This window comes from Hylaeus volcanicus, chromosome 3 (genome assembly GCF_026283585.1).
Source record: "Hylaeus volcanicus isolate JK05 chromosome 3, UHH_iyHylVolc1.0_haploid, whole genome shotgun sequence".
Taxonomy (NCBI): Eukaryota; Metazoa; Arthropoda; class Insecta; order Hymenoptera; family Colletidae; genus Hylaeus; species Hylaeus volcanicus.
In genome coordinates this window covers 17487798-17507228 of record NC_071978.1, presented here as the reverse complement: position 1 = coordinate 17507228, position 19431 = coordinate 17487798, and the positions used below count along the sequence as shown (strand labels likewise).

The following is a 19431-nucleotide window of genomic DNA, read 5'->3' as shown; positions in this document are numbered from 1 at the left end:
ATTTGACGCTATAATTCACAACACTATTGTGACTGTCTTGCTGTTAACTTCGTGTTGCAGTGGATATTTGAAGATAGTAATTGTGCTACTTCTTTTTGTAATTTAAAAGTGATTCATGGAATAATTTTTATTTTGATTCTTTAATTATAAAAGCAAAGTTAAATTGCGAAAATACATTTTAGAAAATGTTTTTTCTCATTGATTTTTCTTTAAAAGTGAATCGACCAGTTTTATCCAATAGCAAAATGGAACGAAGTAAGGGAGGTTGAAACTCTATTGTTACATACCCAGTTGAGAGTTTCGCTGTTACTCAAACCTTCAGGAATGCAGGATAGTTGGCGAGGAGAATTTTCAGTTTCGTAACTGTTTCGGCGAAATAAACGTCAACGGGGGCGAGTAAGCAATTCTCGCCGAGAAGTTGTTGTTGTTCGGTCGATTTCGCAAAATTGAGAGCGCTCGACGATAATGCACGTTCCTAACGTCAGACCCCGCGAAGCTGATGATCGTACCACTTACGACGAAAATGGATGTATAACAGCGTGTCCACGGTTATACCCCGCATAATCGGTGAATTTTAGTCCACTAGTAACGCCGGCACGGTATTCCCGCGGAGATTCTAACGATCTCGGCTAATTAAGTTGTCCTTCAATCTACGCGGATATTATTATAAAAGGGATTAAACGTCGTTTTAGAGGGCAGAATTTCGCCCCCGACGACTTGGACGATTTCGTTTGCGTCTCGTCGAGGGACAAGGGTGCAATCTTCCCTCGTGGACGCCACGCGGTCTCCACCTATGGTAATATCTCGTTAAGAATGAATTTACATTTACTCTTTTGTGTTTTTCTTGGTCTCGTTCGCGCAACACGTCGCCAAATTATCCCGCAAACGACCGTGATTGTTGGAAAGTAACGATGGTAAAATATTGAAGCCGGTACACAAAAGACGCGTCGAAATGTACCTTTCCAACCTTTTTCATCGTTAGCTTCCTTTTGTTCCTAGCCACTCAGACGAAACTGAAGTTTTCCTTTAGCTCTGCTGTTCTACTTGGCTCTCTCCGTTCCGATACGATCTTTGTTTAATTAATAAAGGTTTTATTACGCAACGAGTAGAAGGTAGATATTACAAGAACGTGGACAGAAATGGGCAAAAGGAGAGAAACAACTGGAACGATGTTATTAAACTTTATTCTTGTTTGTTTTTGTAAATGTTTACCAACTGGGACAAATATAAACAGTACACTGTGGGAAGTAAATGTAGGTAAATGTAATAAATATAATAGTATACATGTATACATATGTATGCAACATATACACATGTATATTACATGTTATATTACTTTATTACTTAGTATACTATATTTACTTATACATACAGTAATATAGGTAAGTATATATAGTAAATATATATCTATGAAATTTTGCCTGTTAATGATTATTATATGTAGTTTGCAAAACCTGCAGGCTCTTTTGTATTTCAAATATTGACAAGAACAGTTTCTTAACGAATAGATTTACTAAATGTACGTAGTTATCAAAAAATAATTGATCATCTACATTGTCTCGTTTCATTCATTTTTAGTATTCGACTATAAAGCTTTCTGGTAAAATAATCTGGTAAATTAATATGCGACTAAATATATATGCAATTGCAATGAATTTAACGTATGTTCTTCATACAATAATTTATTCCATCCATATAACAAATAAAATTTGGTTTACTACAGAATACAAATCTTAAATTTAATTTAAATTAAATAAAATCCCCTTACACCCCTAATGAATTATTAAAAATTAATATTAATGTAATTTATTAACAGTTTCATTAATATTAAACGGCTACACAATATTGTGTGTAAACAAGAATTTTCCTCTCATGAGTTTTACCAACGAGGACATTTTAATAATTTTGAAAAAGACAACATTACCATTTCGGGTACGCTGCGTGTTTCATTTCATGACAAAATGCACATGAAAGAAAAAAGTCGACTCGCAATGGACTTTGTGCGAGAAAATAACAAGCTCGTGCGTAAAGGAACTCGCAATAAATAGATTAAGTTAATGTCGAGCTCCACAGACGAGCGTGCAGAAACGAAGAATCCCGTGCGAACTACGTTAAAGTAAAATGTCATCAAGGGAATCACCGGCTCCTTGCATAATTTTAATAGGGACCGTCTGAAGCATATGGCAACTTTTCGCGGATTGAATGCGATGAAAGAGGCGTGCACTTCCATATGCACCACCCCTGGCTTTGAATATGATCGGCCTATGTGATAAACTGTCGAGAAATTAGCTCGCAGAAGTCATAGATAGAAAACACTGACAACGCGATGGTAGAAAACGCCATTGGGTCTCCGGCTCGGATAATTTCCAAAAGGTCTGATGACACAGCTAATGCGGATATGCCAGGGGTTGAAACCAGACGCATTCAGAACGAGAATCTAATTCCTTCGGCTTAATTTTGTTAAACGTAGAAATCAAATCATCAATGATAAATCTATTTTAAAGTCCATTAAAAATTCATTGACAATAACTAGTCTTCCCTTTGCTCTCGAAGATTGTTAGATCGTTTGATAAGTGATTTTATTCGTTTAACTATTGGAGCAATTTCAATTTAATATGTAAACTTCTCCTTTCTCAAATATACCGTTAATTTGACGTTTTCACTTTAGATTAGGATTGATTAATTGCACTATGAGTATAGTATAAGGTAAAAATAAATGAGGGTTGGGAACAAATATGTGAAAGTACGAAACAGAAAATGGAAGGAGAAACCTGTGTCTTTAACATACTTATACTGATTAAATAAATTTATGTTTATTTATATTATATAATTATTATATTATTCATTTATTTATACGATTTACATAATTATATTGATTAAGTAAAGGACATCATACTGATGAAGCAATTTTTAAAACTGTTAGGTTGCATTTTAGAATAAAATAAATTAAATAAATCGTATCCATATATTCAATACTAAAAAATGTTAGAGTATAGAAAATGTACATTACAATCTTATATTAAAATATAAAATTATTTGTGCTTTATACTTTTTTTGCCAAGAATTCCCAAAAGACGGTATCACGTTTCTCTTGCTAATGAGAACACTATCTTAAACTCATTAATATGAAATAACGAAGTGATACATAGAATTTATATGTCGTATCGAATCTCTATATAAACCATTTTAGATACGGGTAACAAAAGCCTTAAATGGATTTAACGAAATATATTACACGAAAAATTTGATTAATCACTGGTGTTCAATTCTGCAACAATAATTTTTTCCCATTTCACTAAAATAAAATATTTGTTTACATCTCTATTTATTCTGTATTAGTTGTATCATTTTTAATGTACTTTATGTTAATTTCTCTACCAATTTATACTTATTATATTATACTTATTTAAAGGTTATTTCTCAATAATGGGGAACTTATAATCGAAACGTTATAGAGTGATACTAGTATGAATAGTTTTACTATAAAAAAATACTCTTTTAATTAAAATATAATGCACCACTTGAAATGAGTACTTGAAATAAATACGGACAAAGTTGTGTCTCTATTTGTTCTCCCTTGTTATCTCTAACAACTTCCTAAATGGTGTAAACTCTCTCGATACACGAGCGGCTTGTTTTACTCCCTCAAACCTCTCCCTAAACTAGGCGTTTACGACGCCCTGGCCACTAGTAAGAAACTCACCCCCTCCTACTCTCTCTACGCAAGAAGTACACGGAACTCTATTAAATAAGGACACACATGTCCATAGCTGTTACTTACGAGAGAGCATTTTCTCAGCAGAATTTATTATTTATTCAAACCAGGACAAATTTTTAATGCCTTAAAATGTATGGAACACATACTTGCTTCTGGCTGTTAATGAACGTTTCGATTATAAGTTCCTCAACCTTGAGAAATAACCTTTAAATGAGTATTATTGGTAGAACAATTACCATAAAGTACATTATAATTCATACAGCTAATACAGAATAAATAGAGATGTAAACAAATATTTTATTTTACTAAAATGGAGAAAAATTATTGTTGCAGAATTGAACACCAATGATGAACGGTATAAGAGTGTAAAGCAACCACCATGAAATGTTAGATGAAGAAATTAATTGTGGGTCTTTATATTTAATCATTTATTATTTATTTTTTTTTGTAATTCTAGTTTAAATAGAAATATTTACTCGTCATTTTGTTACGTTAAAGTACCAATTTTCTCGACCCGATAACATAAGTCTCAACCTGATTACCATTACAATTTATCTACATATTTTAATGTTTTTGTTTGAAAAGGGTTAACTGTTTCAGTTAAAACCCTGTACAACAAAGTGTTTAAAAGTTTCCGTTATTACAACCGTACAATATACAACATTATTTTTATTAAAAATCCCTATCAAGAACGAAAAACAAATAAAATAAATCTCATATTTTATAAAGGATATCCTTTTTATAATAACTGTAATATCGACAACAAAAAAATTGAGAAAATAAACCTTCTTAGAAAACCTTACGAAGTCATTAATTAACTTTCAAATCGCGCCACATGTCCCCGCGTGTATTCAGTGGCGTTCGAATAAGAGTTAACACGTGACACAGATACTATCTCATAATTCTAAATACCGTAGATTTTTAGACTAATTGCCGTACAGTCAGCGACGCTACTTTTCTGCCGAGATCTCGTTTTAATCAGCTCCGAGTGAAACTAGTCCAGGTACTTTAAAGACAAGGCTGGACGCAATTAGCGTGGCACAGCGAAAAAACAGCGTTAATCGAGAAAAACATGAATGCTAAAATACTGTCTAATGACATAAAGGAATACGTAATAAGGGCATACGAGTCAAAGGTAAATGCTCGCGTTAATAGCCAATTACGAAGCAGTTTCCGAGTAGAACCCGTTGCTCATGGAGGAAGCCTTATGCTTGCTGGCCGTATAATCGAAAATTAGGGTGCAGTTAGCAAGTGCTTAAGCAACAACTGTTTATTGATATAGTTAATGAATTTCCGAGCTAGCTATCGCGAGCCGTGCAAACACTGTTATATCCGTACCATCGTCGAAAGCACCTAAATGTCTTTGTTCTTGTGTTTCGTGAATCTTAAATAAGGCATCACATTTTGTTTGAAGTAACTATCTAACGGAGAACAATTCTGTTACGTCGAAAAATGTTAAACGAACAGGCAAAGAAACTTATAAATGATAGCTAGTAGTAGTACGAAAATATTCCTCATGCTCAAATACGTATACCAATTTTCATAGCGATAGGTATAGAACGGTATAGAAGTTGATATTTTTAAATTGAATAGCATAAAAACCTTCTCTATGAAAAAATACATGTGTGTGCCAAGTTTCATGTCGGTCGGTCAAACAGTTTCGAAGTTTATCAATCATATATAAATAAATCAATATATATAACATCCATTTTTATATATATGTATAGTTTATAGTATATATATATCCAGTTTATTAATATAGTAGACATCTCTTAATTTTGTTTACATGGAAACAAATCAATTCTTTACTTTTCAATTTTGTAATTTGGAATTCTGATATTATATTATTTTCGTCAATATGTTATTCTAAATTATAAATTTGTTTAATATTCTAAATTATTTCAAATGTTAATTAAAGGATTTCGACAAAAAGTGAATTTTTATTATGTAACCTTAGACGAAATATAAACATGGCAAATAGTATTGTGATTGGTTATTTACTCGTTACAATAAACCGCGATGTATATGCGTCTTTTTCTCTATACGCGTGCAAGACATAATAGATGCGAATAAAATTGTGTTGGAAAAAATGTGGTTCTATTAGAGACCCATAACGCTATGGAGAAGAATTCAATCAGTATTGTTTTTTTTTTCTTTTTACTATGAGTATATGTTTGTGGCACTATTATTAAACTCTACTATGAACGTTATCTAATGATATGCTAATACTTGCCATTACATTGCACTAGCGTTGGTAATTGATTAGTAAGTGTCGTGGGAGTGTAAATTTTATCTAATGTTATGTTAATGATTGCTATTATATTACATTGACGTGAGTAATTTATTAGTACGTGGCAGGGAAAGGAATGATCGATTACCATAATTTGACCGTTTAGATGGAATTCTCGCTACTTAAGTGAGCCATTCTCTGGTATCTTTGTTTCTCTCAACCTAAAAATAAATCTGAGAAGAGAGAATCATTTTATCTGATGTAAAAATTAGACAGCTGCTTTGGACTCGATAAGTTTTATAGCGATACTTTACAATTCATCGGTCAGTTACGTTTTATATTAAAGGCACAGCGATATACGTACATATATACTTCTCTCTAAAATATTGTTATTTCATTGTTTTGTAAATTGGATTGGTAGCTTTATAGTATTAAGCTCTTGAGGGACGAATTTTAAATGTATTTATGTTCGCTCTAATTGAATACACGCAAACCAAAACAATTTCAATGTGTAAATTGATTTTAACATACAAATATACTGTCCGCTATAACATGGTATATTTTTTAATTCTAAAAGATATTGCGAGCGTAAGTAATTGTAATTTTGATATGAAAACAATATGATTTGAATAATTCATAAATTTTTTATAAAGAAACATTCTTCCAGTTAATTTATAAATTAAATAATTAGTTTTTTTAAATGAACAATTAAAATAATTCATATATGAATACACATATCTACAGAATTACCTACAGAAATTGAATTTAAATAGGAATTTATTTTACTTTGCAAATAATATAATATGAACATTACTCTCAATATTTTTTTTATATTATTGCATACTCTATGCACTTTTTAATTTCTTACACATTTAAATTTCCTACAAATTCATGAAAATTCGCAGTCTAGTTATAAACGAATGAATGTACAGGCACATAATTAATTTCTATACCTAATAATTAAGAAAAGAATACAGTTAAATAAGTGTCACAATTTCTATTAAAAAATACTGGGTTTGAAGCTACCACTGTTGCAAACTGGGAGGATGAAGTGCACTCTAAAATTAAAGCTGTTCATAGGATCGTATTGAATCGAACGAATAAATATATCTACGTAAATCAGGTTTAAATTGTCTGGCTCGCTATACGACATGCACACGTAAATTGTATGCACGATCCATCACCGATAGATAATAGCAGGTATTGAATCCACGTGCTTTAAGGACGCTGCGCTTTGGGGAAGTTGGGATCCAAATTGATCCACTATGCATTATCGTTATTACATTAAGTGGGTCGGAGTATAACCCACTAAGCTTCAAAGGCTTATGCCGAGAATTGAGTAAAGGCTGGTTATTTATACCCAGCCGGTGAATACTAAAATCCGAAATTTTGGGGAAGACTCGGAGCGACGACATGAATTGCTATTGTAAATCGGGGGGGGGGGGGGGGGGGTTTTAACAAAGCTAGACTTTCAACGTCGTTCGAGAATTGTCATTCACTTCACACGTAATAAATTTAATATCTATGATAATTGAGATACGTAAATAGTTATTCTATTAGGCATCGTATATATTAAATGTAAATATTTCGTAAAGATTCTACAAAACAGGGTCATAATTTCAAACAAATATTGATATCGTTTTAGGTTCTTTTTAATAGCAAGTCAAAGAAATACGTTCAGATAAAAATTAACTTAGTATATTTGATAAATGTATGTTTGTATCAAATTCTAAAATTAATTTGTATATCACATTCATTTACTGATATGTTATAAAGACATAACATGTAATCATTTTTATCAAATCATTATTGTAGAATCGAAGATTTTAATCATAACATGATCGAAAATACACAAAAACTACTCGAACGATAACTAAGCCAAATTAATCGAAATTATTTTCTATATAAAACAAAAACATTTTAAAATAATTATATTAAATTCTACTTGTATAATAGAAATATGGGAAGAATACAAATAGCACGAACGATTTTAAATAAAATGTGCTAAAATCAATGAAAGTAATTTAAAATTTGTTTCTGTTATATTTCATTTCAAAGTACAATTCACTGCAACGTATAATAATTCTTTATGTAATATATAACATGATAATATTTTCATACCTTATTTTTTTAAATTTTTAACGTAACATAGAAATTACATGCTGATCGAATTATAATTAAATAAAATATAAGTCAATGATTAAACAAGGCAAAATAGTCAGAGGTTTTCTTAGGGTTAAAACAACATAGGTAGTAACAGTATTTTGAACTACAATTTCTTTATAAAATTTGTATAACACCTTGGCAATTTAAAAATTTGATGAAAATATTTTAAATACCATAAGTAATATATTTATTGACAAGAAATATATTCTTTTTACTCCAGAGAAGAAAGTGTACCTCGTTAATAAGTACGCGATATGCAATGTAATAATTAAAGACAAGCCACGAAAGGTTGACAAAAGGTGAACGAGGAACGATTACATCTTCCACGGATTTATACCAATTTCATTATACACTTGCGCTGGAAAGACGTGCCACGCACGTCGTGATGCTTTTGTCACAGAAACAAAAACGCCGTGCATTATATTTGTATTACTTTATAATCAATCGATGTTCTATATTTCCTTCAAAAAGCTAATCCAAATAAATTAGTTTAGAAAATATAAATCTTTTTCTGAATTTTTTGAAGAATCGAACACTGCGTGACGCCTTCCAGCGAGTTACACTGGACAGTTCTGGTACACGCGTCGGTGAATTTTTTGCCAGCGCAAGTGGTTAATGAATATCTATTCGGCGTAAAGCTGAGGAATGGCGTGGAATATTGCTGTCGGCGGCGCGAACGTCGCCACCGGGGCATGTAATTAGTAATAAGTGAGGCGTTATTAGTAATTAATTTGTGCGCCTTGGAGAATCGAGATTGCAATCTTCATAATTTAAAGTTTTATGTGAAATTCAGTCGGCCTGCGTGACCTGCTTCCCATCGCCTTCATTTATCTTGAAACAGAATCTTACTCGGGGTGCACGTTTAAATCATGCAAGACAAGATTAAGAGATGGGCGAAATTATAGAGAAGCAGATACCCCTTTAGAATTAAAAACTACTCCCGCGGTATAATTTCCTCGTTTAATTAGTATACAGTACCGTCGTACTCTTCGACAATTATATTAAAATAATATGTTTGTTTATTCAGGAATTTATTCTTCCTGGTAAGTCTCTGCAAGAAGTAAATAAATCCTTTTCTAGATTAGGTGAAAGAATATAGCATGTGTGTTAACAAAATTTCTTTAATTCTATTAAAAATCGCTGCTTGTCATATATTAAAAACCTTTACAACCCATTTAATTGAGGAATTCATCAATATGTTTCATATTTCTTGAAAATGTAAAGCTACATAATTATTATTTTGCAAATTATATCAATTCTATTAATGAATATAATAATTAATAAATATAAATATTTGCTAGACATGATTGCGTTATTAGTTTGAATCGATATGTTAATCATAATATTCTATTTTTGTTGTAAACTTACTGCTAGTCTGCTGATTTTATGCACAGACGGAAAACAAATCTCAAATATAAACATGTTGCATGCATTTATGCAAACTAAACTATTAATATATTCATATACGAACTTCATGTTATCCGACATGCTTCATTTATTTATTGACGTTAACAAGTAATGTTTTCAATCTTTAATGGTATTCTTCAGGCATTCGATAAAGATAGTAAAAATAAAATAGTGTGTACAAATGAAATAGATGCAAAATTCGAGAAAAAAGAAAATGTGCGAAATAAATTCCTTACATCATTACATTAAATTATGATAAGTCTGGAAGTTTAAACAAAAAGTTCTTTCTTCCTTAAATTAAATTAATAATCATCTTTTAAACGTTTCTTATTCTTTTATCCTTGATTGTTTTATACAGTAAAAAGGTTATATGATGAAAAGAAAAGAATTATTGGACTTTCAAAATAATATAGTAAAAGGTCTTTAGTTTATATTTGGACCAATGGACAGGGTCCTCTTCAGAAAAGTGTACGAGGACTAATAGGTTGTGTAACCACCTGACAAAGTCAGAAACCCACACGTAACCAACCAATTTCGTTCATGATTATATTTGGAAAATCGATACAGAATCTATAAAAAAAATTCCTTTACATTTTTCATGAAGCTTATTATAGACTGGCCGAAACGACGACAATTAATTACTTTTTAAATTTGATGTAACCTTCTTTTTATTCTCATCGAGATTGTCCTATAAACCAACATGACAATATATAACGGATATTAATTTAATTTATGAAATATATTCTGCATACGATTTGCATGTTTTCCGTTTTATTATGTTTTACCAATTTAAGAGTACCCCCATACATATGTATGGTAATCCATCTACATATGTATTTCATATTAAATAATCGAACTCATAAATCCTGTTTATCTCAACAGATTATTATAATACCTAGGGATGTTTCATCGAAACTAATTATTGTGTTACATGCGCAATCTTAAGACTTGTTCAATACGTGCACAGTAGGTCGAAAGAATTAGAATAACCTGTTACATTTGTACAAAATCAAAATATTTATCACAAAATAACCTTTGTCATTACTTTCATTCATTAAATTTAATTAAAATACATGTTCAACTGTAAATATTGATCATATATATGGTAGATTTGTGACTTTATTCCATTTCATCTATTAAAATAAATCGAAGAAATCACAAACAGACCTATGGAAACATTTATAATGGGGTTGAAATGAAATTCCAACCAAAATTATACAGAAACCGACTTCAGAATGCGAAAACTCTTGGATACAGTTATCAAGATATATCGATAACGACTCCTATCAATGGAAACAAAAGTCAAAGGTTGATGCGACGTTAAATATGTAATAAAAAAAAAAGTGCAAGGTGTGCTTAATGCGTGTGCATTTGTATAATGTGTGTATGATATTTTGGGAATTAGTCTTTGTTTATTCTAATTAGTTACGTTTCATGATAAAGACGTACGAATACATATTCTATTTTTTTTATGAAATTAGATTACATGAGATTTATGCGAATTAAGTACTTAAAATAAAGTGTTTTAAAGTATTATTGAAACTGACATATGAAGTTCCCTTTATCTATTATGATTGTACTGTTCAAGTTTATCATAAATCTTGACAAATAACTCAGAGTTATTAATTAAAACTATCTCTTACAAAAGACAAAGAAAAAATTGGACTATTTATTATACATCTGTCATTTTCCACAATTTATACCTTATAAAACGCAATATCGAATATAGCGACAGTTTCTAAATAAATTTTTAACTTTTGTTACAATCAATCCACGTAGGGTAGGTGTCCTAATACTTATAACCGTGAGTGTATGTATGTAAGTACGCACATGTGAGATTATTCCCTCATATCCCTTCATTAGCTATACTGGGGCATACGGGCCAGAAAATTGTCAGACACCCTTTGTATAAAAGTTTAAAAACCCTTCGTGCCTCTGACGTTCAGTCGAAGCAACACCATTTCATATGCGGCAACGTAGTAATTTATTCAGATAACCTCCTATGCTGCAACTGGCCAGGTAGCAGCAACAGTCATGCTGTAGACTGCGTAGGTTCTTCTTGGTTACGGACGAATTACCATAAGTCACGAGCCAATTAGAAGATCGTCGAAACGCCAAAAGTGCGAGGCATCTCTGGCGTGGCTCATCGTAGCCGACACGAGTCGCGTAACTGCCAATAAATAGCGCATGCATTAATAATTAATTAGCAAGCTAGCGGCAGGACGGGGCTGGCCAATTTCCATAATTCAACGGCTTCGGCAATATACAATATCGCGGGCGCTTCCGAACGTGAGGACTAGACCCCGCAATAATGGCGAACCCGATACTAATAATTACCGGTGGATTCGCACGCGAGTCAATTGCAAATTAGTCGGCGGCTGCGTATAATTGCCGAGTTTTTTGTCGGCCGAATCGTTAACTTCTCCTGGTCTGCCTTGTATGGTAAACAGCCATTACACCGTTCGAATAGCGTTAGGGAACCCCCGTTATGACCGCCCCCTCGTGCGTTGCTGTATCAGTGAATATTCTGAATATTTTGCGACAGAAATGCCTCTGTAAGAATTGTTACCATTTTCAAGTTGGTTGCGTTAAATCATGTGAAATTCTTCAATTCTGAGATCATGAATGAAATTTAACCTATTGTAGGAGTCTCTACGAAAAAATAAGGGACGGAGATTCGAACCCACGATCTTCGGATCCACAGTCGACGGCTTTTCCTACACGATTAATCTCGCACCCTGCGATTTCTGTCTTTGTTTGACTTGTTATTCTTGGGTACAGGGGGCGCGATATTACACTATGCTTCTTTTACCTACTTCTATCACGTAGACAATTCATTTTGGAGTTCGAGACGTTATTTTACCTTTTCCTCTCAAAGTTGCAATTTTTTTTTTATATGGTTTTATTCCGAGTTGTAAATTCTTAATTACCATTACGTAATGATTACTTCGACCAAGTAATTCAATAATTGCCATTACAATTACTGTGTCGCATGTAATGGTGTTTTCAATTACTTAACTATTACCAATAATTCAATTACTTTTTAATAATTACTTATAACTGCCCAGAAAGTAATTAAAAGGTAATTATAACTACTTTTTTAAATTACTTTCAAATAATTGTTGTTACATGGACAGTAACTGTTAAAAGTAATGATTACTGTCTTCTAATTACTTTTAATTAATTTTAACTACTTTTACCACCGATTTTGCCACACAAAAGTAGTTCAACGTTTGTGCAGCTTCATCCTTCTTGGGCCACGATCTTTTTCGCAAATTCTTAAAAAATGGCTCGATTTCATTTTGTTTTAGCAGGGATTCGCGGATGGAAATTCGGTCCGTTAAATTTTATACTGGTAATTCATCGCCCAAATATCGAGCTTCTTTTTGTATCCAGTCTTATGTAAATGGTTCAAAACTGTTTTTTGGTAGATGTTGTAGCGCCACGTAGTTTTTTCTTGACCCAAACCATTGTAGAGTTTAGTTTCTTGAGATAGTCGATGGTGTTTTGCACATATTTCTGAGATATTACAGCTATTTCTGGGTTCAAGTTGTACTTCCTTTTTTGTAGCTCGAATCTTCTGCACTCATACAGTAGATGTACAGTACAGTAGATTCTTTAGTACTAGATGTTCATGGGTGATTTTTGAGTGTCTAGTTTTCACTCTAGTCATTATTATTTTTTCTCTCCTGGTCATTAACGCTTTGAGGTACAGATTAGTAAAAGTCGCGTGTTACATTGTGAATTTTTGTTCTTTTGTTGTTTCATATTTTATTCCATTCCATTTTCGATGTGTGTTGAATCTGTGTAAGTTGCAATTTTGTTTTATTGAGTTATTGCGATTTGAAGTGATCCCTGCAATTTGGCTCTTTTGATCGTGGGGAATATTAGTTAATATGTCCGGAATGTGGACATAGTTTGAAATAAGTGGAATGTGTCAAATATGTGAATATAGTCTTGAATAATTACAGTGGAATGCTTTTACTTTACACATCGAATGTAATTTAATTTGTTTTGATTTATATTATTCTGGTTCCACCAGGCATACTTCGTCTACTACGTTTATAATTTTCATTTTAATTTAGCTAGCAAGCATTAATACTTTTAGCTTGGATGTCTGTGACACAGTTTATGTTTACGCTTCAATTTTATTTGGAAATATTAATAAAAGCTGTTTCTCCAGTATACTATAATCTTTTATCTTTAAATTTAGATGCTTTCACAGAAACTATGTATATTTCTTAATCAGTATGCTACCTCTTACATGTTACAGGTTTATTGCTTAGAGAGTTTTTATCGTTTGATAAGATCTACAAGTTAAAAGTCAAATAACAGCACTGAATAAATAATTCTGATTGGCACATATTTTGTATTATGCTACTTACGCACAGTAGAAAATATTCATCCAGGTAGAAGTAAAAGGAAATAAATATCTGAAAGGCAGTCACGTGTAAAGATACAAGAAAGTGACTATATGATCCTATTAATCATTCTTAATAAATATCGTGCGCGCACGCAAGCAAACTGTGCATAATCACATGTCATTACTTTTATCCTTAACTTCTTTTCAAGCTGCACAAGTTGCTCGAATGTTTTCATCACTCGCTATAAAATTGCATCATCAAACTGAACAAATATCCATTTTCCATCTTCTTTGGCGATAGGAACATTAATATTCATAAAATGTTTAAGCTTTTACGCTTCTCGATGAGTATATTTAATATAACGCAGATAATTGCGTTTAATAAAGGCAAAAGGCCGTCACCATTAAAATTCCCATCGAACGTATATATTTAAAATTGTTTTAAAAGAAAAACGGTATCACCGAGAGTCTGTAAAGTTATTTAATTTCATCTTTAAAAGAAATACATTTATGATAATTGTGAAATAAATTATATTTTTATGAAATCAACTACAGTGGGTGTAGTATGTATTCGTACACCGATTAATTTCCCAAAAAACTTTGGTGTGAAATTGTAGTTTCTTAACTTCTTTTTTTATAATCAATGATATTTTACATATTCTCGGAAGTCTCTAAGATAGATATACTCCAAACAACATTTACTAGTTGATATAATTTGTGAAATTAACAAAAAAAATTGCGAAAAGTGGGTAAAAGTATAGAAGCAATAAGTATTTGTACGATTCTTATGACGAACCATTTACAGTAGAGTTTGTAACACATTAGTTTATTGCTCCGTACAGATTAGAAAACATCAAATTTTCAGTAAAGTACTTTTAAAAATAGCTCGAATAACTAATAATTTAGTTAATTTAACGCTTAGAAGAGTTACAATAATTATAAAATCAAAAGGAAATCCCACGAAGGAAGTATTATATACTTGTAAATTAATGTAAATTTCTTTTTTCTTTAATGAAGTTTTAAAAATTAAACATTTGTGCGAATACTTATCGCTTCAACATTTCTATCGATTAATTGTTTTTTTCTTATTAATTTCGCAACTTACATAAATAGTTATTTTTTTTTGTACTCTATCTATTCTACAGATTTCCGAGAATATGTAGAATTTCATTGTTTATAAAAAATAAGTTAATAAATTACAATTTTACATAGTTTTTTTGGAAATTGATCGGTGTACGAATAATTTCTACACCCACTGTAATATAATCCGGATAGATTATATTTTTTTATGAAATTATTTAAAAATGGTCAAACTTGTTCTCTTACGGTTTCTTTCATTTAAAATGAAATTGAAACTCAATGAAATTCGTCGCTAATGACCAAGCAGTAGATGAACCTAAAATAAATCCATTAAAAAAAAATAATAATAATAAATTCAGTTTTCTCTGGGTTAAACGAATTCGAGTATAATGGAATAATCGATTCATCCACACGCGGGGGCAGAGCCCAGGATGAATAAGAATCGAATCACGAAATTATTGACGTTATTATTTCTGGGGTTAATTGAAATAGCCTCTGCGAAACCAGGCGGAGAGGGAGAGGCGGGGGGTGAGCGGGACGAATAATCACGAGCGACCGAATTGTTTAATTTGAATCCCCGCGAATACGTGGAATTTAAATGCCTGCCGCTTTACACCGCTCCATTTGAATACCAGTGGCCGGTGAGTGAGTCGAATTAAGGGAAAATCAGAAATGATTGTCACGTTGTCGAAGCGTCGGATTATGTTCGACTTCGGCCCGAGACTATGAATATTCATAGTCTCTTCGCCCCCTTTGCGAAAAATTCCTAAGCAACGACGGGGGGTGCCGCTCGCGAATGTGCAATACTCGATGTAATTAATCGTATGCGTCGGCACGTACCTGATAACCGGATGATCCTTAATTTACGCGCTCTTTATTTCGGGCGACGCCTTTCCGCCGGCCGCCACGCGTGGAATTCAAAAGGATTCGGGCGAAATTTCATTTTCGAATAATTTATTTCACTTTAATACCCGGTATCGCAACCTCCCGCGCGTTCGTAATTAAATTAATATCGAACCGTCCCAAATGCTTCCAACCCTTTGGAACATAATTCTAGAAAACAGATGAAATAATTTTAATTTAGAGCGCAATATTTGCTTTTTGATTTCCTTTTTGTATTAATATTCATGTAGGAAGTTTGAGATCTGGAGAAAATGTGTTTCATTTATAGATATTAAATGAACGTTATGAGGTAATATGAATTATATACTCATACATGTTGTAACACAGTTCATTATATGGACATTATGAGCTCATACTAATTATAAGATATTGTGTTATACAGACACTATAAGGTTATACAAATTGTAATATATTCTATTATTTAAATATTATAAGCTCGTATTAATTGTTTTGTTTATATATATTAAGTGGAAGTTATGAGGTAATATAAATTATATACTCATACAGATTGTAACATAGTTCATTATATGGACATTATGAGCTCATACTAATTATAAGATATTGTGTTATACACACACTACAAGGTTATGCAAGTTGCATTATATTTCATTGTATAACCATTACAAGCTTATATAAATTATAATTTAATCTAATATTTAAATACTATAAGGTCGTACTAATTGCAATATATTTTAGTATACGAACATTACAAGCTCATGAAATGGCACTATGTTATGTAAATATTCCAGGCTCATGTAAATTGCAATACAATTTATTTTTAAAATATTATAAGCTGATACAAATTGTAACAAATTGTATTATATGGAAGTTATAAGCTCATGAAAGTTATAATATGTTATATCAATTTTACAGGCTTATGTTAATCGCAATATATAATTTTGTATACACAAGCTACTAAAAGTTGGAATATGTTATATGACATAGCTTGAAGATTTTTAAGGAAAGCTAAATGCAAAATATCATGTTTAATATTATTCAATTTGTTTTATATTTATACTTATTCACCTTTAAATTTATATTCTGATTTTCGAATGTCTCGATTGTATAAGGACTTGATTTATATAATTTTCTGTTCAATGAAATTTAAAAACATTCAATAAAATATATGAAGAATGATTTCTTTTCTCACTGTCATCTGAAAGAGCATTGCATAAAGTATAATTCGGCTATTTTTTCCTCATAATTACTTGACGTATACATATATTTGCTATAATGATTAGTATGCATTCTTTCATCACTATTTCTCGACGTAAGTTTCATAAAGATCTCCTATATCATTCAAACTTTACTAATATTTTCCAATGAAAATCACGTAGCTCTTTGAACGTTCAGAATTGAATTCACGCGAAAAGAGATAACGTCGATTTCGAATAAGGTCTATAAAAGAAAAAAAAAAGAAAAATCCCTTCACCACAAGCTGAAAACTTTCATCCCTTTCCACAACGCGCAAACTTCTAAGCCTCTCCCGAAAAATGAGATTCAGAAAAAAGCAACGATGAGCTTCTCATCCAATATAACCTCGAAAGGACCGTGAAACTCCAGTAGAGTAAAGTTTTAACGTTTTCTCTTCGCATTCGTTTCGATTTCCCAGAGAACAACTCTCGCCATAAAATATTAATAAGAGTATAAGAGGAACGTTCGTCGGAATTAGATTCTAGCAACATTTCTCGCGAGTGGATGCAGAGGAATGAAGTATCGCGTTGATCGACCTAATCTTGCCTCGCCGACGCGAAATTTGAGAGGAGAATACATACCTAGGACAAGGGGAAAAGCCAATCGAAAAGTCGCTTTTGTAACATTAGGCTAGCTCTATTTTATCCAAAAATAAATTTGGTTTAAACCAATACTTTTATTTCTGCTTCTTGTTTAGCAATTTCCTTTTGTTTGTAATTTAGTTGAATGCTACAGAAGATACACTTACAATTTCATGAATTTACTTGTTCGGCCAAAAAGTTACTAACATTGGACTAGTTTGACTGTCGTAGGTGTGTATTACGTCTCTTAACCCTTCGAACCGGAACAACTAGTCTGAGGGCATTGTTTTAAGGATGTTACAGTGTTGTGACCCCTTAAAGCATCGCCATCAAAAATTCTTTAAAAGAATCGCATCAATTTCAGTTCAGACCAGAATATTCATTAAAGTTTCTCTTCTTTGTATATTAATGTTCATAAAGGGAGTGTAAGATCTAGGGAAAATAGTGCAGCAATTTGAACAGGTAAATTTCTGTGATAGCAAATAAAAATAGGATAACTATACCTGCTCCACTGTATTATTGAAACAGAATAGGTAAATAAAAGTATTCATTTACATCTGCATGAAAAAATACTATCTGAATTGGTTTATTCCGTTACAAAGCAGAATATTCATTAAATTTTCTGTCTTTCATAAAGGGGATGTAAGAATTCTTGCTAGTGGTGTAATTTGAATAGATAAATTTCTATGTCCTCAAACAACTAGCGCTATCGTACTGTTGAACCGGATTAGGAAAATAAAGCTATTAAGTTGCATTTGCACGAAGAAATACTGCCTGAATAGGTTAATCTTAGGTCCCTCGACTCAAGATTAAAGCATCGCCTTTGAAAATTCTCACGTACCTCGGGTTTCGACGATAGCCCAGCAAAGATTGGCCAGCGAGAGGAGCAGCAGCGAAAGTAGGCAGAGCGCAGCATCCCATCTCATCTTCGTTGTTCCGGATAGCTTCCACGGTTCCTTCACTCTTCCCTCGGTCCTCCTTCACCGGTCGCGCTCATCTTCTATCATTCCCCGTCGGCTCCCTGAAGGCGGTGCGGCTTCCGTTCCAGTTCGAGGACCGCACGAGCCACCCTCCGCCAACCAGAGTACAAGGGAAGGTGGAAGAAGAGCGAGAGAAGAATCCCCGTTGTCAGCGCGCCCGGTTTCACGGCCAAGAAGGGTGCTTATCACCTGGCTGATAACACCTGGAAGACAAATAGCCAGCTTGGTAAACACAAGCACCGTTCTCTCTTGTAATTAACCTGCTGGTAATCCCAAGGTGGCGAGGAATTTCCAGCCCTCTCCTTTCTTTCACACCGTCTAGCTCGAGCTCTCGCTCTGTTTCTACGTTTCCTAGCTCTTTAGCCCTCTTTTTTTTTCTCAGGTTTTCTTTAGCACCCCTAACGAGCCGCGAACGTACCGCAAAATTGAAATAAAAGCTTGACGAACGAGACGGCGCGGTTCCTGCGCATAAAGCGGCTGATTTAACCGAGGTCTCGGCACGGAATTCATTTCTGCCAGTGGGAATGTATCTAAGCATGGAAAGCTGACTTCGCCGGTTGATACGAGCTTGTTGTTTCTATGAAACTCTGGGAAATTAGTTTGGGTGGAAAATAAAAGCGAAATGCGACGAGAAACGTTTGAGGACCGTGGATTCAAAGATATCGCGGGGATTCATTCGCGTGCAGCTTACGAGTTTTAGCGGGAACATTTGAAACGGTCGAATTGAAGACGATCCAGGAGAATTTGGATAGCGTAATTAGGATAATTGCTTGTCTGTAGAGTTAGGAATCCTAACGATAGTAGAATAG

The 19431-nt window shown here is 32.8% G+C and overlaps 1 protein-coding gene across 1 annotated transcript in view; it reads right to left on the bottom strand.

Annotated features, from left to right (window-relative positions):
• LOC128873796 (uncharacterized) overlaps window positions 1-19431 on the bottom strand; it is a 131023-nt gene that overhangs the window by 25223 nt on the left and 86369 nt on the right. Inside the window, exon 3 of the mRNA XM_054117651.1 lies at window positions 18484-18825. Within this exon, the coding sequence (XP_053973626.1) occupies window positions 18484-18568 (85 nt within the window). The 5' untranslated portion in view covers window positions 18569-18825. The remainder of the gene's footprint in view (window positions 1-18483; window positions 18826-19431) is intronic.